General features: G+C 42.4%; 1 protein-coding gene across 1 annotated transcript in view; it reads right to left on the reverse strand.

The window, feature by feature from the left end:
* Window positions 1-19,058, reverse strand: part of map3k5 (mitogen-activated protein kinase kinase kinase 5) — a 67,365-nt gene extending 48,307 nt beyond the window's left edge. The window contains exons 1-3 of the mRNA XM_056428992.1: window positions 18,064-19,058; window positions 3,168-3,307; window positions 624-647 (exon numbers count right to left, since the gene is read on the reverse strand). Coding sequence (XP_056284967.1) covers window positions 624-647; window positions 3,168-3,307; window positions 18,064-18,511 — 612 coding nt within the window. The 5' untranslated portion in view covers window positions 18,512-19,058. The remainder of the gene's footprint in view (window positions 1-623; window positions 648-3,167; window positions 3,308-18,063) is intronic.
* Between the last annotated feature and the right edge of the window lie 5,886 nt (window positions 19,059-24,944).

Below are 24,944 nucleotides of genomic sequence, written 5' to 3' on the forward strand. Positions count from 1 at the left end.
CTGTTTCAATGATCAACTCCCTGTCTTTGTCCACATGCAATTCCTATAGTGTCTACCTTGTGATTAACAGGTTGCTGCCACAGCGTTGTCCAGTCAGAGTTATCTGTGCTGCAAACCTTTCTCTGGTTGTTTTCTGTTTATCTAATTTTATTGTAAAAAGATGTTATATACACATTATTTTAAAAAAGGCTGCACACCTTGTATTTCAGTACGTAAATCTAAATAAAATGTCAATGGTATGAGGAACGAGACGATAATTAAAGTTCCTCATTTGAACGCTGCAGTTTTTGCAAGTGACATTTTATAAATGCTCGAAGATTTTATGAAGATCAACGCACATGCAGTCACTATAGCTCATACAACAGCTGCCATAAGAGAAACGCATTAATATGGGAGTGATGTTGTGTTTTTACATTCCGTGAAACATTTATCACAGCGTCTACTCTAAACAGTAGTGGGTTAAAGAAGAGAAAACCTTTATCACACCGAGCAGATAAATATAAGGTGTGCTCCCTGCATGTTGTAAAAAACATATTTGTTGCAGCACATAAGACGTGTGATGAGCAATGTGTGAGTAGTGTGTGAAAGGCGAGGGGAAAAAAAAGATTGCTTTTCATACTTACAGTGTTCTTCTGGCAAATTATCTCCTGAAAGAAGAAGAGAGAAATACATTTAAAGTTTACACAACATTGAATATTTCTTAAGTTTGGCCGCTTGATGATATCTGATGAATGTTTCTGGTTAAAAGCTGTGACACTATAACACACATTATGTGGCCATTAATGCACCAAGTGTCGGCATGCACCAATAAAAAGCAATGCAAGTGTTGCATGTTTTACGAGGAAGGATTCTACGTGTGCGTTAGACCTTCAGGGTTTGTTTACGATAAAAACAACCGCTTTAGTTCGCTTGAGGCATACTGAGTTCTTATGTCTGGCAGAGAGTCAAATACTGTGCCTCTGGAAGGGAGCTATTTTTGTATTTAAAGACAGTTTGTATTTTAACCGTCTTTGAACAATCCTTGAAGGCTTTAACTTGTATTCTAAATGAACTAACTATAACTAACTAGGATTATAGTGCCAGTAAAGGTCCACCGATCAATCGGCTACCAATGGAAATTGATTGGCAAAGACCAATGACCGGCCGATCAGTATCAATTATTATTTGTGGGTCTTATTCACCCACATGTACACCATAGTAGTTACGCTTTGGAACACAGCGCCACAGACACTGACGTCACCACCACACTGTGTATGTGCGGAAGCTCTCAGCTTTAGTGAAGAAGACTTAAAGCTCACAATTTGTCATAAGTGAAAGTCCAAAATAAACCGTAGAGGAACAACCTCAAAAACAGAACAACTAACTTAATCAGACACTTATATTGTAATTACTTTTCCATGCACGCTGCTCGGAGTAATCGCAGACCGGCTGGTCTGCAAACAGCACGGAGCACACAGAGCATCGGTGTAGAGTCTGTCGACTCTTCACTCTTACACTGTGATCTGGAGGCTCTACCTTTATCTTTAGAACCCGTTTTCGTGCTGAATCTGTTGGACATCCTGGATATAACCTTCACATACATATTTTAGACCCTATTAGAAGACATTAGTTAGTGACAGTGCGGGCTCTGTTTATCAATAACACATTGGACCAACGCAGATGAGTGAATTATGTTAGTTTTTCGTTAAGTTAAATTCATTAAGAAAGAAGCATGATCAGCTGTGTACACTGTGTAGAAAAAGGCCTCTTTCGGTCTTGATGTATTTAAAAAACTATTAAAAGATATATCCTGACACCCATTGAAACAATCTAGCAGCATGATAGAGTTTTACAGGAAACCACCAGAGAAAAGTGTTCTCTTCAGGCGGGGTGGAGAGCGGCTAGCCGGCTGCCCGGTGAGGCGGTCGGGTACCACAGCAGACCACAGGAACTTCCATTATGTACCGGTCTGCATTAGGGCCGGCCACCTGAAGCAATTTGACCGACATAAAATGTAGAAATAATAGAGCAGAGACTGTGCATTTGGTTCATAATGTCGTGTTTATCTTGACTTCTGTGTTTATTCTCCACTGAAGGCCGTATAGACCTCTGACTGCACAATGAGGCTGCTGGCTAGGGATTGCGGTTGCCATAGGACTCCTCTCACTGCACTAAATACCTACAATAAAGGCTTCAGTGTTCCTCTGACAAGTCGCCTACAGCAGGAGGTTTAAAGTATGTAGAGCTTGGGCCTCAGACAGTGTGAACTACATCTCGTCTGCCACACAGGAGCTCCAAGACTCACACTGCCGCCATATGCTTTGACTCAGACTAAATTTGAGAGATTTTTGGGTAACAATCTGACATTTTAGCATGTTTAAAAATGTGTAACTCTCAATTACAGATTGGTATAACAGAGCAGTGCCCCTGAAGGTTGTGGTTTATTTTATAACAGTGCGTCACGTTCATGAAGTTAGCGGAGGTGGTCTTTGTTACAGCAGCCCACCTCCACTAAAAGAACTTGATAACATGAGTAATGATCATGGGCGCCTACACCAAGAGTGCACGATGCTCCAAATTGCTTTACACATTTCATTTTCTATCTGCAAGAGCAGTACTAAAGGGTCTTTCAATGATGAGCAATACTTCAAAACCTAGACCAGTGGCTGGACCTGGTTTTTGGGCCATGACTTAACTTCCCACCAAACTTAATTGAAATCTGTAACTTTAATATTCTTTGCAATGTTACAGCTTGCATACAATCCGCACCGAAAAAAACCCTCCTTGGTGGAGATTAAAAAGTATCACCTAAAAACACGAAAAGAAAAAAGGAATGACATAACATAACAGTGCTGGTGATTTCTGAATTGCATTACAGAAACACCATTGCACAAAAATATATATGTCAAAATTGCAGAGAATTACCATTTAAAAAAGGGGTTAATCACTAATAGAATAACAGAGAGAACAGACAAGCTTCTCTTATAAATTCAAATTTCACCTCCATGTTTTGCTCATAATAAACTAAATGAAACCATCTCTGGCTTCCAAATGGCCCTCATATAAGTACATTAACTTAAATCAAATGATATGCCACCAGATCACATTTCTGTCAATCCCCTGCCTCCTAAATATAGCCTTTAAATCACCACCTTTGTGAACCACAGCGACTGTTTGCCTTGCTGTACCTGCAGGGACTGGAGGGAGTCGTAGTTGGTGTCGCAGTACAGGATGATGTTGTTGGCCATGCTGAAGCTCTCTCTCACTCCCAGGTGGTAGAAGAGCGAGGGCTGGCGGAAGGCATCCGTCATCTCCACCACAGCAATGTCTGGTGGGAAGAGACAGGTACCGAGTCAGTGTAATACTTTGATTCGTGGCCGGTGAACATCTCATAGATACTAATCTGCTGCTCTCACTGCCTTCCACTCTTCTGGTTTTGACCACTGAAGCACAATATTCGTCTTACATATCATTGTGTGCTACAGCATCGAGATTTAACCCAAGAGCAAAAGCCTTACACACCTTAAAGTGTAAATAGATTTGTCCATTTTTATACCAATATTTACTAAATATTAAACTGATATAGCTCTCTGGAAGCTCTTACCCAACCCCAGTGTCACAACGTCAAGACCAATAACCGCAACAGAGTTGTTAATGTGGACAAATGAAAAAGTAAACAGTGTTGTTGCTTTAGTACGTGTAAAACATCAGACCAGAGCTGACTAACACTCGATACCTGGCTTTCATTTAAGCCGACATCGACTGCTCTTTATTGTTCTGGGAGAGAGAGACCTCTGAGGTCACAGGTTAAAGGAAAAATATAAAGCCACATCGTGTGTGCGTGTGTGTGTGGGTTGGTTTTCACACTACAGGTTGTTACAGGTGATGTTCACAGCGGGCTGCTGCCGGCTATCGATTCTGGAGTCAGAGAAACAAGTGCAGCTAATTCAGAAAAACAGGTTTGACGTTCGGTGGTCCGACCCGTCCTCCTGCGACTCCACCTACGAATACAAATACACACCAACTCCAGCTGGACTCAGGCATGTGATCTGGATCAATAGGTCAAGAGGAGTAAATATTGCCATGTGTCACTCAAGCCAGTTGGGACTATAGCTTCTGGTGAGGGGGCGGAGAGTTCCCAGCCTTAAACCGAGTGCTTACACAGTGCCGTGTTACCAAAGAGCTCATTCGTAGGTGTGCCGTGGAATTCAGCCATAACGTACAAATGCCACGTCACCCTGCCGGAAGCCGATGACATCCCTCAACTCCTGCATTTAAATTGCATAAGTCTAACTGTGACGGGGGCCCACACACGAGGTGAAGTGGTACACGCTGTCCCTGAGGCCGCCCCGAGACACTGATAACAACAAAAACACATCGGCCTGATGGCTGCACTCCAGTAATGACAGAGGAGTTAAGAAAGATAACGCCGCACCCTGGATTTTCATCTGTTTCCACTTCTATCCACCTCTTTGTGTCAACAAACCAGCGATATGGAGCGAAAGAGCAGAGCATCTTTGAACCAGCCGATTAAATCTTTTAGCCTTCATGTGTTTCAAGCCGGGCTGGAGCTGCTGGTCCAGCTGAGAGAAACATATTCTGGAGACAATGGGACAACAGCCTCATATTGCCTTGGTTTAGTCGTCTCTGCTCGTTTTAAACAGCAGAATCATTTTCAGTTTTAAGATAAACAAAGTGAAAAATAAGAGCAACGTTTGCCATCGTCACTGGATAGTGCACTTAATTTTTGCACTTACGTCAGATCAAGCAAATCTTATTGATGTTGCCCAAAAATCACAAACGTACAATCTTAACAGGAAACACACTCTGAGCTGAGACCCTCTTAAAAAACTCACGATTTTAGACTGATTTCATGATTGATTTAATTCACCAACATGGGGGACAACTCTCTGCTTATCTGCCAATTTGTGCAGCCTTTGAATACCTAATTCATGGCCTGTGAAGTCCTGAGTGACCTTGACCTTTGACCGCTCCATTTTGAACCAGTCTAAGAGGATGTTTGTGCCGGATGTAATCGAGGCGTTCCTGACATACTGTGCTCACGAGAAAGGACAAAAACGCTGTACACCTAGTCTCCAGTGCCAAGGAACGGGCAGAGTTGGCAACTCGCTGATGAAGCGTGGAGCATTTAGCAACTGAAAAGCCAGATAAATCCCTCAAAGAGTTACCTCTCCGTGCCCACGGGTGGCAAAACGAAAATGTCAAAGCAGTTGTGAGAGCTGTGCGTTCATCAAATCTATGTTAGATCACTAGAAGGCAACACCAGCAGCGGGGTGAACAATTCTTTCTTCTGAGAACAAAATCTGCCTTTTAGGCAGATCTCAACACGCAGGCACATCTCCTGTAACTCTACCGACGTTCAGAAACAGCTACTTTAACTCAGCGGCTCCGCATTGCCAGCTCGACAACACTGCAGAGAGAAGCCCATCAGCGGCTGGCTCTGTGGAGGGCCGTCAGCTCATCATCAGCACATGCACATTCACCCGGTAAGTGTGCACTTGCTGCTGGCCTCCAAGGATCCCATCCTCATCATCATCGTCATCACCATCATGCACAGGACTGGATATCATGGATTTCAAGCTCTGCGGGCGTGAGGCAGAGTATCAGGAGGGTTTCTCGCTCTCCGGATGAGCAGCCAGCGTTCCTCACGTCAGGACGCCGCGCTCGAGTGCACGTTAGCTTTCACTTTCTGACGTCCAAGGCGGAGAGGGACAGTACACCTTAATCCTCACTCACTGAGCCCTGCTTAACAAACCACTTGTTACTTCCACATCTATGACGCATGCAATGATTCAATATTAACGGCATCTCCACAACCACGAGTGACATTCATTGACTGCGCAGACGTCTCCCGTGTCATTACTTGAATTATTCCATTGGACTTAAAGTAGAGAAATACTCTGTACGCCAAAAATAAATCTGAGTGTACACGGAATAAAAAGGCTGTTTAGCTCCCTCGGTGCTCTTACTTTGTGCACCCATGCTGCTGAATGTCAACATTCAGACGATGAATAAAAGATAAGCTTGTCTCATTTCTCTGCTGGCGGGAGAACCCATCAATATTACATCCCAGCGATATTTTTAATGCAAACAGAGGCCATTAAAGGGAAGCAGCGTAACACACAGCTGACTGGAAAACAAGGGTTGCAGTTGCTTTGCAGTGAGGAGGACTCGCTGTCGTCGGGCATGGCTCATATTAATGATGGATAAGGAACACAGATCTGTGCACATGTGAAGAAACAATTACAAAACACAAGTGAGTCTTGTTCTGCCAGGAGCTTCTCAAGGAGCAATCAGGTCTCATAAGTGCTTTGTTCTCACAACAAAGCCCCTGAGAGCTGACAACACTTGGCTAGTGGCGTATGATAACGTCAGTGTGGAGTGTGCGTTTCAGATTCGATGCTGAGACGTACTGATGTGTAATAGTATCAAACCGGATAGTACCAAGACACTGAATACAGTGGCAGTCACACAGAACCACTTTCATCCTTCATTTCCTCCAACAGGATGTTTGGCTTTTACTACAAAAGACATCAGACTTTAAATCCTCGTAGCAGTAGCAGTGCGAGCAGCTAGTTCTTATCTTATCCCAAACATAGAGATTAGCTGTGAACTGTAGCTAAAGGCCCTAATACACAGAGAGGCGTGGGGAATAAACACCAAAATGTGCAATGCTAATCAAAATCGAAACTGTTCTTACCGTCGGCGATTTGCGACACTTTGACAATAAAAGTTTTGAATAGATTTTATTCAGGCAGAAGAACGACGACGAAAAACTATTGAACCAGAGCAGGATCGTCTCCTGTCTGAGCTGCAACCTAAATGTCCTGGGGGTAAAAACGTAACACATCGGTGGTGAACTCTTGACCTAGCGCCATCAACATGTCAAATGTGTTTAGTTTATGACAAAATACTTGGAATACTTAAAGACATTCACATCAGTCTCAGCTGTACTTTGGTCCAACAAAATAAGAATTTGAATACAACTATTACCTTGGGCCACTGGGTATGGGTGTTTTACAATTATTAATCAAGAAAATAAAAAAATAAAATAAAAAATCAACAGATGAATCGGTCATGAAAAGAGTTGCTACTCTAAGCCCTAGTTAAATATGTATCTACTCATAGAACAAACAGTCCTCATAAACTGCGATGCATTCGTGAGCATTGGAAACAAGAGCCTCACGAATACGTGACTATTTGACTAAACAAACCAAAAGAGGAAATGCGGCACAATTCAAGCCACTGTAAACATGTTGGAGCACACCCACACGTCACACTGGTCGATCAATGACACAGTGTCACGCCAACGGCTTTTCTGTTCTGCCGACAGTATCACGATAGGCTTCTCTCCACATTTACGAACAATAATCTTGAATTCAAAGAGGAAGAAGAAGAAAAAACACACAGAAAGTGGAAATGTCATACATGATTTTGCCTTTCAGAGACGAGGGCACGTTCACGTGGACCTGCCAACGTCGTGTTGACAGAAGGCTGCGGAGAAACTTGAGTCCCCAGATACCCTTTAATGCTCACTTCAGCTGCTGCATTCATCACAATCACCTGATACGAGTAGAAATAATACGACTGCCTCTACCAGGGAGGGGGAAGGATGCCACACCTTCTGCAGCCGGACCTGCTCCTGTTGACCAAAACTAGGTGGATTCCATCGCCTGCTGCTCAAGGCAGGGGAGGAGAATAAATGAATACTCCTGCCAGATTTAGCTCCCAGCAGCTCTCGGCCGGCTGCTGCAGTTCCTCGTGGCCAATCGTCTTAAGAGGAGGATGGAGGGATGCCATGGGCGATTGGAGAGCTGCTTGATCGTTCTGGGGTTCCTCTTTATCGATCCTTCTCAGCCGTCCCCTGAGTGCCTCTACATTGGGGGTTTTTTTGGAGTAGGGGGCGGGGGATCTGCTCAATATCGTAGCCGCAGCAGGATCTAATTGCCACTGCAGACTGCTCGAGTGGATATGGATTATCTCAGCAACTTGAAAAGAGATGGAGAGCGTGCATCTGGACGCATGGACATCGAAGTTAATGAGTGTAAACAGTCGCTCCCCAACAGCCTTCAGCTATAAACATCACTGAGACTGCGTTCATCGTGCACACTTCATCCCTAAAGCTATATAAAGTATCTAAATGAATAGTGCAAACAGACTTCATTGTCCACCACATTCAATGTTGTTTATGACTACACCCGTGACTATTATTTTCATAATTGATTAGTTTGAAGGTTTTAACATGGAGGTTGTTTCCCGAACTTGGTAAAATATATCTTTGATCATATATTCTGACCTCTAAACCTTTAGTTTAGAATATTTAAACACAGATCTACCCACGACTCCCCAGTTTTGATTATCCCTGACATATTAAAACATTTTAACCTAATAAAAAAGTAGTACGCTTTTGTCTAAAAAAGCGTACTAAGTGCACCAAGAACCAGAACTAAGTACCTAATTGATACTAACTACAACACCATCGAGTTGCAAATGTAACCATGGAGACTCAGCAAGAAAACAACTGGAGCAGATGTGGGTAAAACCCTCAGTGTTCTCCCCCTTATCGTTAAAGGGGAACGGAGGGAATGGGGCTCCTGTTCGTGGAGTTCCCTGCAGCTCGGCCCACACGGAGCACAGACAGTGGAATTACTGTCTCCAAGCTCCACTGGAAATCATTTCCCACACTCCAGAACTCTTTTTTTCCTCCCCTTAAAGAAAATAAAGAAAGAAAAAGGTTCCTTCTGGAGTATAACGTCTAAATTCTCTGCCAACTTTCCAGAGATGCTAGAAGACGGTCGTCGTGTTCCCGGGCGTCGTGGCAGCTGCACCACGACTACCTCTTGTTCTCATCGTGCCATAGATGATGTCTCACTGCTGTCAGGTTGCAGCGACATGCAGGACAACAGACATGCGGTCGCAAGACAGACGACAAGTCAGAAGACTTGTCGTCTGTCTTGAGGACCTGTGGCGTTTTCTTGTCATAATGCATTTACTTTACGAACAAGTTGAAAGAAAACTTTTCAAAAGCAATTTTTTTGATTTTTATTTCTATTTTTTGCTGGCATACTTAGATGGTTTGTTACTGCCACTGAAAATCAGTATATGCATCCCCTCCCCTGGTCATGTCTGCTGCATCCTCATGTGCTGGTAGAGCACGAGATATAAACTGAACACTCAAATATACAGTAGCTCCAAAGTACCAGGTTACTTTGGAGTTTTACTTGGATTTATATCACGATGAGAATAATTTGAGAGTTGACTTGAAACATTCAAATACTAAGTGATGACTTGCCACAAAACTTCAACAGAGCTGGGGATTCTTCTGGAAACTTGAAATCTTGAACTTGCTCTTCAAAGACATCAGAAACAGCTGTTCAGGGTAAAGTCTTGGTTTCTGAGCAGGTTTCGTTCGAGACTCGTCAGACTCACGTGATTCGATTTTGGAAAACCTTTTTAAGACGACGCATCTCGTCAACTTGCTCTGGAAATGTCAACCTTACAGAAACCAGTGGCGCATTGAAACTAAACAAAATAAATGGTAAGAAACTCCTTTAGACTCAGACCAACAATGCATTCAAGTGGGGCAAAACTAATATCTTTTAACACTTTCTCTGTAAGTGGTCAAATATCTATAATTAATTCAAAATCAGGCTGAGAGACATGGGAAGCCAAAAAGCCACACACGGTGTAAACAGCCCCGTGCAGGCGCTCTCCCAAAAATACAACATGGGAATGGAAGAAAAGCACCAAACAAGGCTTTTGACTGAGAACTTGTGTTTACATGCACCTCTACTCCCGGAGGATAATATGGGACATGCTAGACAACGGTTATTCTGTAGGTTAGATGCTGAGCCTTGCAGAGAGATTAATGCTCCCGTTATTTATGGACACAAATGGTCTTGGAAGAAAAGACCCTGAAAACCCCTCGATGCAGGAAGTGAGACCTTCCAGTTGCGATGCTCTTTTTCTTTCCTTTTTTGACCTCTGCTCCACTTTATTGCCTTTTCACACTCACACACACACACACACACACATTTTACAAACTGCAGTGCCGTGGCCCCAAGGGGGAAAATAGCAGAGAACAGAATGTGAATTCATCCGCGGCTGACTAACCCGTGCTGATGTAGCCCCGAGTTGCCGCCTTCATTTACCGAATTGGCCGAAACAAGAGGGATGTGTATCTACGCCAAGAAAACTCTGTTTCCTTATCGCAATTACTTCACATGATAGGATTGAGGCACTGCTGTGCATATTTGCTAAATTGTGCATTGAAATGAAGCGGCGCTGAGCAGGAGGTTATAAAGCGTTCCATTGAAAACAGCAGAAACACCTCACAGCGGCGTGGTGGAGAGAAATCTCCTTTCAGGATTTCTTGGTACTTTTTATTCCTAGAACTGTTGCAAAAGTGTCCTGCTGAGGTTTTGAAGGATTACCTGACCTCTTGATACTGTAGGATTAACAATGTTGGTCGGTCCTCCACTTTGATCCACACTGGAATATATCTCAGCAACTACTAGATAACAGTTTGCTCATACATTCATAGTCCCAGAGGCAGGGGAGGAGATTAACATATTTTTTAGGGGGCATTTTTTGACCCCTAATTTGCCCCCAATGACTGAAATCCAGGCAAATTTACAAATACATTGCGGGCACTGTTTTAAACTTGTGATATAACATATAACCGTTATTCAAAAATAATAAATATACTTATTTAGGCTTACAGTATATGAGCAATTGTCATAACAATGGCAATAATAAGACTATGTAGTTTACAGATTCAAAGTGTTTTCTTAGATTTTTTTAACAAAATAAACAGAAAACGTAAATCAGACAATCATAGTCAATTTTATTCTTATTTATTTTGTGGTTATTTATTGTTATTCATTTTTTTAACAACTGTTAAGAATTCTAACTTATTTTTTTTTCATTTTTATAATTACAAATTATATTTATTGATTTGTTTTGTGTGTAACACAGGTAATACAGAGAGGACACACACAACAAAGAACAAAAACAAAAAACTATTAAATTATCAGAATTACTTGAAGAAATTATGGGGGCATTGTTTGCCCCTCTCCTAGTGATATTGGGGGCAACATTATATTTCTTAGGGTCAGTTTTGCCCTTTGCCCGTGTGTATTTCTGACGCTGCCCAGAGGATGAACCCACTGACTCCTTGTCAAGCGTGAGCATCAGGTTTTCACTTATCCAGTGATCTACTCCTCATCTCAAGATCTACCAGATGAATTAGGACCTTTGCTTGTTGTCAGCTTACAGCAGAGTAACTGAGGAGGAGAATAATAAACAGGGAAGGTCTGCTGCTGCTGAGGGATCACCTCGTAGAGTCACATTCCGAACACTTTATTTCTGTCGCCGCCTGAAAAGAACATTCTCCTTTCCCACAACCATGTTTTACTTTCATCAAGCACAGTTTAGCATCAGCTTCACTCTGTGATCTCTGCTCTGCATGTGCAGAACCCAAACAGTGTTACAGACCAGCCAGAAGTTGCGTATAGGTGAGAGGAGAGGACTGATGAGTAACACCACCTCCTTACAACCTGAGGATGAGATGCTGTAGAGTCTGACGACGGTGGATTGTGTGCACGTCGGAGGAGAAAACAATCTATAACAGAGTCCACCTCGTGCAGAACGTCTTTGTCTTCTTCTCTTAAATTTCTCTTTTTGTATGGTGGTCAGCCGCGTCAGATTCAGCGAACGCTCAGAACTTTAGAAAACAGAGCAAGCGACCGGCATGACGTGATGAATGCCACCTTTGTGTAAATGAGCGTGTGGTCATGAAAATGTACATAATAATATAGAGAAAATTGGTGATTGCGACAAGTTCTTTTAAATCACTCGTACGAGCTACTTGAGAACGACTCGTTCGTACAAGCGGTTCCTGCATGAGGCACGGTGATTGTTTTTTACGGATCTATTATTCAACTTTTCCCCTCCAAATCAAAGCGATTGTCCTTCAATGTTCCTCATCTCGCACACATCACTGCACATTACCGCTCCAGATATGCTTCCCATACAACTGACTGGTCCCAGTGATCTTTCGAGGCACTGACTGCTTCCTGGCTCCTTATCATGGTGGTGATATACGAGCCACTCGCTCACCCTCCACTGCCTTCATAAAGACGCTGGGTAAACGCTCCTGCTCGCTCTCGCCTGAAATGAACCCCTGATAAGACTTGAAAGGAAGCTTTAATACGCCGCCTCTCCACCTCCTGCCATTTTTTTCCGAGGAGCGACGAGACTTACTCTCGGGGCTTTACGCTGCACTTACAACATAATCAGGAAGTATGCCATTTAATGTTGAAATACTGCATGTTGAGATGTTGGAGCTTTATTAATGCCATTCGCCTGCAGAGCATACCAAGACGTCGAAGCAGCAGAGCCCTGATGTGACATGACAGTGAGTGTTTCATTGTCACTGGGCTTCGATTGCAATGGAGGTTTCACAGCATAATGAATGAAGAACAGACTGACGACACTTCCTGTTGAGAAATATCTGCAGGAAAACAACTTGTGCTCACAGTCTACCTCTCCCACCCCCAGACGGGCAGTGAGTGGCCCGTGGGCTGAATCCCTCTGACCTTGTGCTCTCTGACCTCTGACGAGCAGCCACGCATACAGATAAACAGGAGGGAGGATAAACAACTTAGTAGAGAGCCAGCTGATGGGATTTCAGAGCGGAGCCGCCTCCCATTCTTGAAGCTGAGCGTACAGTCTTGTGCCGGTGAATCCCCAGACGCTCCTAACAAGAAGCCGTCAGCTGACTCGTGCTGTTGACAGTGAACACGGCAGGACCGGAGCAGCTGTACAATGGTTACAGCCGTGCCCTGTTTGGGACGTGATCAGGGGAGGAAAGGAGCGCCATGCTTTGAGAACCGTGAGAACAGCAAACCAGCATTTGTTACAGTGGTTATGAGGCTTTACAATAAATATTATAATCATTTGAACTTTCTCAAAAATTACTTCCCCTCCGCGATTGTCGTTTCTCTTGTTTTTCCTCAATACAATGCGAAAGTGCACTATATGAACACCCAGGGTAGGAAATGTGCATATTCTTTAGTGGGCACTTTTTGCCCCCACTGACTGAAATCCAGGGGTATTTAAAATATTAGGGGAACTTTTTGAAACTTGTAAAATAAAATGTAACCTTTGTTAAAAAATAATAAATATAACTGACAAATGTCAAAAATAAATAAATAATAAATATACTTATTTAGTCTATTTATGAGCAATTGTCATAAAAATGGCAATAATAAGACTATGAGGCAGTAGTCTTCAGATTTAAAGTGATTTTTAAATTGTTTTTAACAAAAAACAAACAGAAAACCTAAATCAGACAATCATATAATGTGTTATTCTTATTTCTTTGTGGTTGTTTCTTATTATGACATTTTTTAAATAAAAAAAATATATTTATAGATTTTGTGTGTGTACTTACCTAGTACAGGAAGTACAGATAAGACACACACAACAAAGAACAAAAACAAAACGCTATTAAATTATCAACATTATAGTGGCATTTGTTGCCCCTCTACTGGTGATATCAGGGCAAAATTATATTTGTTAGGGACAGTTTTGCCCTTTGCGTTGTGTGTTTCCGAGGCTGTGAACACCACTTGTGAGTTGCTGGCCAAGCGGTGAGCGGCGGGGGTCGAACACAGAAACAAGAGGTAAGCAAACACTCTGAAATTGGCTCTTCCTCGGTGTGAGTGCTCAGGAATAGCTTCAAAAACACATCGTGCTCAATGTAAAAAATTCACAATGTAATGTCAACAAGAGAGAGATAACAAGAGATAACGCTATACCCGGCTATGAACACCGAACAGATGAAGATGGAACAGCACAACTGATGATGATGAGGATGATCACTGGGCATCAGGCACTGTAGAGCTTCCCTGCCACATGAATAACATGCGACGGTTTGAAATCATTCACATAAAGTGTCCTTCATGAAATCCACAGCGTCAGCAAACCGTCTCATCGTGGACTTTTTTTTATCCCCATCATATTTCAGGAGGAGAAATTTTAGATATTCATGGTTTCACAACATGGCATCAGCGTCATTCTGTCATGATGTCAATCAAAATTGAGTGAGCAAACCCGAAACAGTTTTCACGCTACGCGGACTACAAGTCACACAATCAAATCAAAAGCTCTCCGCTCGTCTCACTCTGTCAATCTCAATGGAGGATCTCCTGCTGATCTCCCAGCTCTGATTGCCAATTAATTTAATTAATCAGAAGAAAACAACAGCAAAAAACACCTCAGGAAAAAATGCCTGTAATACACACAGCGTGGTTCTGATTTCAGAGCTGCAACATCCACATGCGTTGCCCTATTTGTTTGGACGCAGCATCTTTGGATTCTGGGACTGGCGCCACTAGATTACATCACCACCATTATTCAGTTGCTACAAAGGCCGACGATTGTCTCCTTTGTACTCTAACCGACTAGAACTGCTCACTTTGAAACTCAGGTGGATGGCGATTCAGGTGGATGATGGCGACATTCAGCGTCTCCTCTGCATTCCACGCGATGACATCACACCAGTTCAACAGAAGCAGTCTGATGCGTTGAAAACAATTCAAATTAGCATCAGACGTGTGGTCAATCCTCAACCTAAGCATCAGCTTTGATTCCTCAGTTCAGCTTCGGGACTCACAGCGGCTGCTTTTTTTTTTTTTTTTTGGGACACAGTAAAAAAAACTTCTCTTTGAGGGCGCTGGAAACAACAAGTCACTGCAGCCACGCGGAATTATCCGCAGGTGGGTGAAGAGAGGTCGTACAACATGCTTGTAGTTCTCACTGTTCTTCCAAGAGGGTCATGACTCAATCACATACTGAAAACACATACAAAAAACAAACACTGGGTTCAGCCACATAACTATGTCACGATATGCCTTTCAACCAACAAGCTGTATTTTCAGTCGTCAATCCAAAACGGTGTTCCTCTCGATCAGACCGTGAGAAAAGTATACGATTGATGTTTTGCGTCTTGTTCCACGATTCAGAGAACAGAAACCACTAAATGAGGGCACGTGGTGATAACCAAGGTGATGATGACACAACTAGAATAAAACATGATATAATGCAGAATACACTTGCTGTATAAAGCATGTGTAGTTCTTTGCTGTATAAAGCATGTGTAGTTCTTTGCTGTATAACGCATGTGTAGTTCTTTGCTGTATAACGCATGTGTAGTTCTTTGCTGTATAACGCATGTGTAGTTCTTTGTTTGTTTTTAAATTGTGGTTTTGTATGTATTTTATTATATTTTAATGTTTTGTACTATCTGGACCTTGAGTCTGTAATAAAAGTTTGATGATGATGCACACTTACTTTGTAATCATCATTTTTTTATAAAAGAAAAAAGGTAGGCCAAAACTAGTTATTTGCATGGTCAAAACATTATGTTAGCATCGTCTGCTAACACACTGCATGTATTTGTATGTGAAACAATTAGTCAATGTGCAGACAAGTCGTTGCTTTAGAAAGAGTCAACGCCAAAGATTCAATAATCCCAGTGTCTCAAATGTGAGAATGTGTTGCTTTTCTTTGGTTCATATTATTTAAAAATTATTATGTTTGTGGTTTGGACCAAAAAAAAGACATTAGAAGATGTAATGCTGAAAAATTGTGTCTGATATTTGTCATGTTCTTGACAATAAATAGATACAGACAAATAAATAGGAGATTCATTGATAAGAAAAACTAAATCTGAAATTGAAACCAACTTTTTTTTTGCTGATGATGATTCTCTTCTTTTGATGAGTAAAACCAGAGCAATTTATTTATTTTATAAAACCACATCACTGGTCAATAACGTGAACCCACTGTGAGTAAAACACACAGAGACACAAGTTCACACTACACCTGACCAATGACTCCCAGGAGCAGAATCTGTGATCAATGACTGCTGTCAGGAACAAAGACCCTCGTGATAAGATATGGTTAGTCATTGTTGTTGGCAAAACTTTTGCCTCTGCATTCTTTCCTAACATTTCCTGAGTATCGCGGCCCGCAGGCTTGACAATCTGCCAACTCTCAGCCCAATGTCCTCTTTGTGAGGACATTGAAGGGCAGTTAGGAGCAGCTTGTACTCGAATCTGGCAAATCCTATTTCCAAAGGGACATACTTTCAGTCTGGCTCTGAGCTCATTGTTTAAATGTTTTTGTTGTCTGGCCTTCATCTTTGGTGCACACTCGTGCAGGAAGAGGATGAAGCGCTGTGTGTTGGAGAAGATAGAGAGGAATGCCTCTGCTCTGCCAGTTGAATTTATGGGGAAATTCCACAGTAGTTCAGAGGGAAACAACCAAATAAAAAAGTAAATGAGGAGAGAGCTCGGTGTGTTTGTACAACTAATAACATGATGTTATGACAAGCAACAAGCCCAACATGACATCTTCATGTTGCGTGTTCTGTGAAGCAAATAGTCCATGAATAAAAAATACTCAATATGAGAGAGAAAACAGAAACTCTTTACATTTGAAACTAGAGAATGGTTGACACTTTTTTGCTTGAAAAGCGACTGAAATGATTAATTGATGGTCAACTACGACTGAATTAATGAACTAATTCTTAAAGCTACATTTGGTTGTTATGTTATTTAGACAGCCAGGATGCACTTCATGGTTCCACTTTCTAGATCAGTTAAGAGCCACTTAGAAAGGACACACATTGGGTTGCCAGGTTGTGGCAGCTGTGTCGTCCTCCAGTATATATACACAAACCTTTATTAATGAGCAATTAATAACATTGAATAAACCTTTTACAAAGTTTGACACACATAACCTTTGTTTGTTACAAAGGTCTGAAAAAGTCATTAAAATGCTGAAACATACATCGACACTCATGTCGCCTCGTTACATCCTGGATGGCACTTGATCTCCAAATCAAATTTTTTTTAAAGAACATGCTTCCTGCTAGATTCAAATTCACATTTCAATTCATGTCCTTCCTTTGGATGAAAGTCTTCTCAGGTGAATCTTTGTCACGGTTTTTATATGTGTGTGTGTGTGTGTGTGTGTTTTTTGTTGTTGTAACATTATGAGTTGTATTGAGGCGCTATCAGTTTGTGAATCCTAGTCGTATCACTGCATTCCTTCTTATTTAAAAAGTATGTGTGGCTCCTGCTACCGGTCATCCATCTGGGCTAGCCACATTTATTTCTGCACAACCTGCTGAACAAATCCTGAGCCCAAAGAGAGCACGTGAGTGAAACCCAAACACTGGCTGCAGTTCCTGGCTCCTCAACACGCCGACCAGCCCTCGACATCCTTTACATCCCGGCTGCGTCTAATTGGACCACAATTCCTGGAAGGTCTGTTTTCCACAGAGATTTTGTTCAGTGCTTTAATACAACTGAACGTCTCTCGCTGCATCATCAGGAGCCAATGACTACACACACACACACACACACAATATGATTAAAAGAAAGGGAAAGTTTCCCTGCTTGTAGATTCCAGTGGAAAGTCCAGCCTCATGGATCAACCCATGACACTCCGGTACAATACTGGAGGAGCACAATGGAAGGAGGAAACTACGCCTGGATGGTCAAATTGAACAATTACCCCCACATTCATGGAGTCAATCAAACAACTCCAATGAGGCTTTTTTGGCTCAACGAGTTCCAGCTCTGTTGAGCACAGTGTGGAAATAGCTGCGACATGAAGGCTTGCAGCCTCAAGCCCTGACATGTAGAGCTGGTGTTGTGTTTCGGGAGCTCAGAGCAACCTGCACTATAGGCAAACATGCTCCTAGAAAGGGACCTTTGACCCCTAAAACTCTTTTGAAAGAGAGGAGAGCCTCCCTGTGAAGCAGTGGCACTTCAGGGGTGACTGACTCTCACTCAGGACTATTGACCTTAGAGCCGCATGCTTGAAGCGGAGAGCATACGTATAGAGTCCTTTACAATGCATTTAGACAATAGATCAAAATTCAGACCGCCAGTATTTAGGATTAACTTAGGCTACTGCACCTATCATGAGTTTGCAGTTTTGCAAGTTTCGTGTGTTGTAGTTGCTGCATTTGACTTCTCCACTCACCTGCATTGTAGAAGCTGTCCAGCACCGTGGTCTCTCCAAAGTCCAGTTTGCCAAAGTTCACGGTCTCCAGCTTGCTGCCCGCCGTGTCGCAGGCGTCCTTCAGGCACTGCAGGGCCATGCTCTCGGCGTTGTTCTGCTGGCTCGCCTCTCCGTTCACCACATAGGCCACCGTCACCGGCCTGCTTTTGCACGGCTTCCCGGTGGAGAGCAAGCCCCCGCCGTCCATCGGATCGCCCACTGGTGTCGGGCTGAGCCCCCCGCTGCAGACCACCGAGTCGTGCCAGAAAGCTCCGGCTGCGGGGACACCGGAGACGCCGCGACCTCCAGCGCCTCCAGCGCCGCTTCTGCTGCTGCTGCTGTTTTCGCCGCCGAGGCTCTCCATTCTGGGACAACCTCCGAAGCAGCTGGGCACCGGTAAGGATATCCCGTCCTGGTGTTGACTCATCATGGTTCACGTGTCACGTCTCGCGGTCTCGAAAAGGTTGTGATGAGCGGCTTCTCCAGCAGCCCTCCATGGAGAGCCAGCGTTTACGCACGGCGGTGACCCATGGAGCCGCTGCGCGAGCGAGACGTGCAACCTTCCTCCGCTTCCACAACACAGGCGAACAGTCCGCGAGAGGCAGCGGCGCGACTACACATCATGCTGCATGTTTACGTGTCGAGTGCACCCGCGCCAGCCCGTTAACGCGGTTATTCGCGTAAGTCACGACACTGATCCGAGGAAGAGGTGGGGAGAAGGAAGAGAAAAACAGCCAGATCCGTGCATTCCTGCCCAGGCTCTCACAACAAAACACACACACACACACACACACACTTCCCAAAGTTGAGCAACACCGCCCCGGGATCCGCGTATAGCGACGCCCACAGACGGAGAAGAAGAAAAATGTCACACGGAGTCGAAGTTAAGCGCAGTTAAAGGCTCGCGGCGGCGTGTCATCTCTCTGGGAAGAGAAAGTGCCGTGCGCGCGCACAGAGGCAGCTCTCATGTGGAGGAAGACCCTGCCCAGTTTCCACTGTTATCTTCCAGACTCACGCACTGGGCGGAGAGACACCGCCGGGGAGCCGGGCGGAGCGGGGCGGGCGCACGGAGACCATATGTGGAGTTGTGCGCCTTCAGGAAACAGCGGCATTTCAGCCCAGAGCGCCACGCCATCGATCTGCCCTCCACTATATGTATTGATGAATCACCAATTGATCAGCTGATATGATAAACACCGTGACAGATTGTTATGAAAGAGTTGAAAGGGAAACATACTCGTATCTTCGTCGAATGATACTCTTTGTAATCATTTCAGTGTTTTTTTGTTTTGTTTTAGGGCTGTGAGCCGGCAGCGTTTAATTATTTTGCAATCTAGTGACATATTGTTTGGTGCATTTATCTTGTGATTCAATCAAGACGACACGTTGCATGTGGGCAGTGGTCACCATTCAGCTGCGAAAGGTTTCCGGCAGCACATGCACGGTCCGTCCGGTCAGCAAAACCAATGCAAACATTACAGATACATTCAGTTTACTACATTGATATCGAAACGCAATGGTTAGTCACCTGTTGCGACCTGATGGTCCCTTTCTCACCTGTCACAAGGGCGACCTCTGGTGGTAGAGACGTGACATCACAGGTCAGTACTAGTGGGCCACAGGGGAATTATAACTCATGTTATTGTGTAGTAATAAATCACATTTAAAAAGTACTATATGTATGTATGTGATTATGTGTGTGTGTATGTATTCATGTGTGTGTATATGTGTACGTGTATAAGTATTTGTGTGTGTATGTATGTATCTGTATGTACGTATGTGTGTGTGTATGTATGTGTATGTGTATGTATGTGTGTATATATATGTATGTGCATATGTTTGTATGTGTACATGTGTGTATATGTATGTATGTCTGTGTATATATATGTATGTACACATGTGTACACATGACATCTCTTGCTTCTGTCCATCCTGGAGAGGGATCCTCCTCTGTTGCTTTCCTGAAGGTTTCTTCCCTTTTTTCCCTGTTAAAGTTTTTTTCTTCTATTTCTTGGGAGTTGTTCCTAATCTGATGTGAGGTCAAAGGTCAGGGATGTCGTATGTTTACAGATTGTAAAGCCCACTGAGGCTAATTTGTAATTTGTGATGTTGGGCTATAGAAAATAAACTGAATTGAATTGAAAATGTATGTATGTGTGTACTGTATGTATGTATGTATGTGTGTGTGTGTGTGCATTTATATGTATGTATGTATCTGTATGTGTGTATGTATATGTATGTATGTGTGTGTATATGTATATGTATGTATGTGTGTGTATGTATGTGTGTGTGTATGTATGTATGTGTGTGTAGGTATGTATGTGTGTATGTGTTTGTATGTATGTGTGTGTATATATGTATGCGTATGTGTGTGTATGTATCAATGTATGTATGTACTGTATGTGTGTCTGTATTTCTGTGTATATGTGTATGTGTTTGTGTGTGTGTATGTATTGTCTGTGCATATGTATGTATGTCTGTGTGCATGTACTGTATGTGTATACATGTGTGTATGCATGTACTATATGTGTATATGCATGTCTATATGTATGTGTGTGTATGTATCTGTATCAAGAGAGTGATTACCTCTCTGAGATTGATCATTTAGTTTAAACACCATGTGTGGACATTTTCTCACCTTCGGCATATTGAAGAGTCTTTTCTTAATTAAGAGGGGACTGTTGATTATGGATTCATGTAGGAAAGTCACTTAATTACTTCTTAGATTCAGGAGCTCAAACTGTTTCACCGTTGTCTGTCCCGACTTCAAGAGAAGCCGGTGTTGGCCTCTCAGAGCTAAAGTAATAGTCTTTCACCCCACTTGTCATCACTAGGAGAGGGTCTTCATAAGATATGACTAGTTCTGTTGTTCACTGCTTCAGCTGGCTGACTATTTTAGCCTAGTGGGAACAACTCTGTGACATATATGAGAAGAGTCAGTAGGTACATTTGATTTGTTTACTGACAATACAGATTTCTTAAGTTTAGTCTTTAAAAAAATCACAATCATGCGCATCGCTGAAGTACCTATTCTGTAGTTTATTTGACTGTTTTTTTCCACAATATCAAATCAAAGATGAAATATACAAAATCATCAAAAATAAATGACGACAATTTAAAACAAGGTAATATTATTGCAATCACAAAAGATGTATTGGCCAAATAAGTAAAGTAGCTAATATCTGGTTTGTTTGTGTTAATTTGATGACATTATCTTTTGCTGCTCGTGTTTTAACATCTGTGGCGCTTCATTGTGGACGACCCTCTCAGCATCACAAATAACTAAAACAACAATTATAGGTTAAGCTCATTATACTGTTTACAGCTGTTATATAATACTAGTATTACAAAGCATAATACATAATACAGCAAGGTAACAGACAATACTCAATGCTAAAGCAGTTTTTCAACACAAGTTTGCTACAGAGAAATCTACAAATGTGTTGTTGACACTGATTTTTAATTTGATATTGTAGGTTGACTATAATTGTTTTGGTCTTTGTTGCTATAATTGACACATGTTAACTTAAATATCCATTAAAAAAATGGAGTTAATAAAAAAATGTGACAGCTTCAGTATCTAGTGTTTTAAAGCTGATCAACCTTCGGAGAAAGCAAAATAAAACACATAATGTGTCTTTCCATTTCTCGCCACTAGGTGTCTCTCACGGGCCACACATTCATCCTCGTGGGTTTTTACAGCGCTCTGGATGAGAGGGCTGCCGGACCAGCCTCATCCACAGGGCTGTGGTACTTCACTTCTTTAAACACATCTGTCTGCTCTTCATCATTTAGCTGTGGGCGGATTACAGATGATCCCACCCAAACTGTTTATGCATCACTTTGTCTTCTTCTCATTGGCACTCAAATCAAGTGCTGTGAACGCTGAGGTTTCACTATTGTGAGTCAAATTACACTTCGCCGAATACAATTAATATTTACATTTTTATATGAAAATCTAAAGTGTATTCACATCGTGCAGTGTTTGTCATTCATGCAGAGACACATCTGTCTGACGTGAGCATACAGTATACGGATGATTATTTTGTTTTTTTGCTGATGATTTTTTTGGGACTTCACTGCAATAATACGGAACAATTAAGACAGGAAAAGATCAGGAAAACCAAACAGTGAAAGAGGGAAAAAGACGACTGTAGACACTACTAGTCGTCTTGCCTCTTCTAGCCAACGCTGCGTGACACATCTGGCCCTCTGAGCCTTGAGCCTTGAGCCTTTAGCCTCTGAGCCTCCGCATCCTGCGGTCCAGCCCCAGGAAGTTTCTGGCTGCAGGCAGGAAGCGTTTCTCCTGAAGCTTTTTCATATTAAAAGGTATTACAGAATGCAAAGATGACTGGCGTTTGCAGGGACCTATACAGTCAAATGATATCATATTTATTTTTTACATTATTTTATTGGTAGACATATACAGATCCTTCAATAATTAGAATGTATATTCAAAGTAGAACTTTTTATACAATTTAAAGATATTGATTTGAAAGAATTAAAAGCAACATGTACTGAATACTGAAAGTCCCCTGACAGTTTTAAATTATAATATATTATAACAATTTTCTTTTACAGATGCATTGTATTTTTAAACTATTATAATTTGGTGTTGGTATTTTATTCTTTAACAACGAATCACAGTTTATAAGGTGATCATGAAACAGTTTGCACGTAAAATATTTTCTATAGGATATCTTTCGACATAGATAAATACATAAATAAGTAAAACACTCCAATCTATTTTTGAGGGTCGATTTTTAACGAATTGTCAAGTTGGATTGACAGGAAACAGTTCCCCTTGCGTTCAGATGTACTGTGGTACCGTAACAAGTACAATGGTTGCCTCTCAAATGTAGTAAAGAAGGTGTTAGTAACATATATGGAGATGTTTAGTGTGTAGTATCCTGAGTGAATACGTTACACCACTGATAATTCCTTGTTCACCAGACCGAGTTTCTTCTATTGTCATAATGTTAACTCGTAAGTACAAAATTCTGAGAACCGCTTTAGATACCATCTGCTTCTTTGAATATTTAAAAAGTGACATGTGTACGTCAAAACTTTGAGTTATAACTTCAACTCCCAATGTGCATTTAGTTAAAAAGCATCCACGAATCAAACTAAAAGTTATTTCACTGCTTACTATGTGTGCAAGATACAGATTATGTTAGCAAGCAGTTCATTTATAAATGAAGCAGAGAAGCAGTTCCTTTAAGGTCATTTTTTTTCTTGCCACCTGGTGAATGCAATATGTATTCTGCTTTCATCTCTGTTTTGGTCTCTACTAACTCATGAGGAAACAGTTGTCTCTTTAGTTGCTAAAACTTCTAAATGTATCCGTTTACCGTCTGACGGTAAAAGCAGTAAAACTGTAAAACTATTTTACCAAAACAATGAGCTGAAAGATGCTACAATGCTCCATCGAACTGCAGTCGGATGATCGTTTTCTGTGGGTTCGTCACATTTCACACAATCAACGTTGTTATAAAAATGTTCATTGGTGTTCTTAAAGAGCAACGTTACAGCAGGTGAAGTGACGTCTAAGGTGGAGTTGTATCGGGGTGTGGTCAGTACACGGCGGCATCACTACGACCTCATTAGAAATGGTTCAAACTGGCTCTTGGTTGATTTAAGTGCTCATAATGATAATAATAATTCTTCTAAATGTGCCAAACAGCAGTGCTGTTGCTCAATCTGAAAAAAATGTTCTGGTTCTTCCCTCCGAATGTATTTTGTGTTGAATAAATTGTAAATGCATGAACGTCGTGGGGCAGAATTACACACAAACAAACGACAGTGTTGCGTAATGGGCGAAGTTTGTTCAGGTTTCAGTGTAGTTAACCATCAATAGGCCGTCCATGCTGCACCCGGCAAATAAAGCTTTCCATTCTGCTCTGCCACAGACCATGAAATAGTCACTCAGCTCTGAAATGGAGAGAATCACTCACACGGAGAAACGGCAAGAAGTTCGGTTCGTTCTGCTGTGCAGGTCGGCGATAGATACTTGGAGGCACAGACTTATTGCAGCCCTCCATAGATATCTGCCAGAGTCTACACAAACATTAGAGGGAAAACGGGGAAACAAAATTACAGAAATCTGCTAAGTTTGACAAATGGCGCGCCCGGTTTCGCCACTAGCTATTAGCCTGCAATGATTAATAAGTGAGAAAATAATTGCACTTCATTGAGATTGATGACGCCCCATTTAACCTCCCCTCTCATCCTGGCTGCGCCGCAGAGCGACGAGATGAGCCCTGGACACACTGCTGCTCTGCCGGCCTCATTGGCATCACACACACACCCACACACACACACACACACACAAACACACAGTCTGTAATGATCCCACGGCGTATTTCTTGAAAGCCTCGCAGCGCTCTGATCATAAGTTCATTGATAGTAAGTGAAAAACAATGATCTCAGCGCTAGGAGGCCTCTGGGAATCTCTCACTCCACCAATATAGAAGCATTTAAGTCAAACACCATGGGGAATTAATGGCAGTGGAGTCACCATTAACTCCTACGCTAACGAGTTTGTGTGCGCTTTGGCCCTCTTGTTAGACACATTGTGTGTGTGTGTGTGTGTGTGTGTGTTTTCTTTATCTGCGAACCTTGTTGATCTGAAACACACGCACGATGAATGTGTTTGAATGCGATTTTCACGGGTAGAATCGAGACAAAAAAAACGCCGGCGATCAGGCGAGGCGCTCGGAGTGCCGTGGCGCCTTATCCTCTCAGTCTGCAAAGAGACGTGGCCAAGGTTATTAAAGAAGGATGTAGCAGAGCAAGATGGCCGCTGTTGTGACCAGAGGCGGTGTGGAGAGATAAATGGTTGACCCAGCCTGGTGTCAGGTTAG

The sequence above is a fragment of the Pseudoliparis swirei genome, chromosome 12, assembly GCF_029220125.1.
Source record: "Pseudoliparis swirei isolate HS2019 ecotype Mariana Trench chromosome 12, NWPU_hadal_v1, whole genome shotgun sequence".
Classification (NCBI taxonomy): domain Eukaryota; kingdom Metazoa; phylum Chordata; class Actinopteri; order Perciformes; family Liparidae; genus Pseudoliparis; species Pseudoliparis swirei.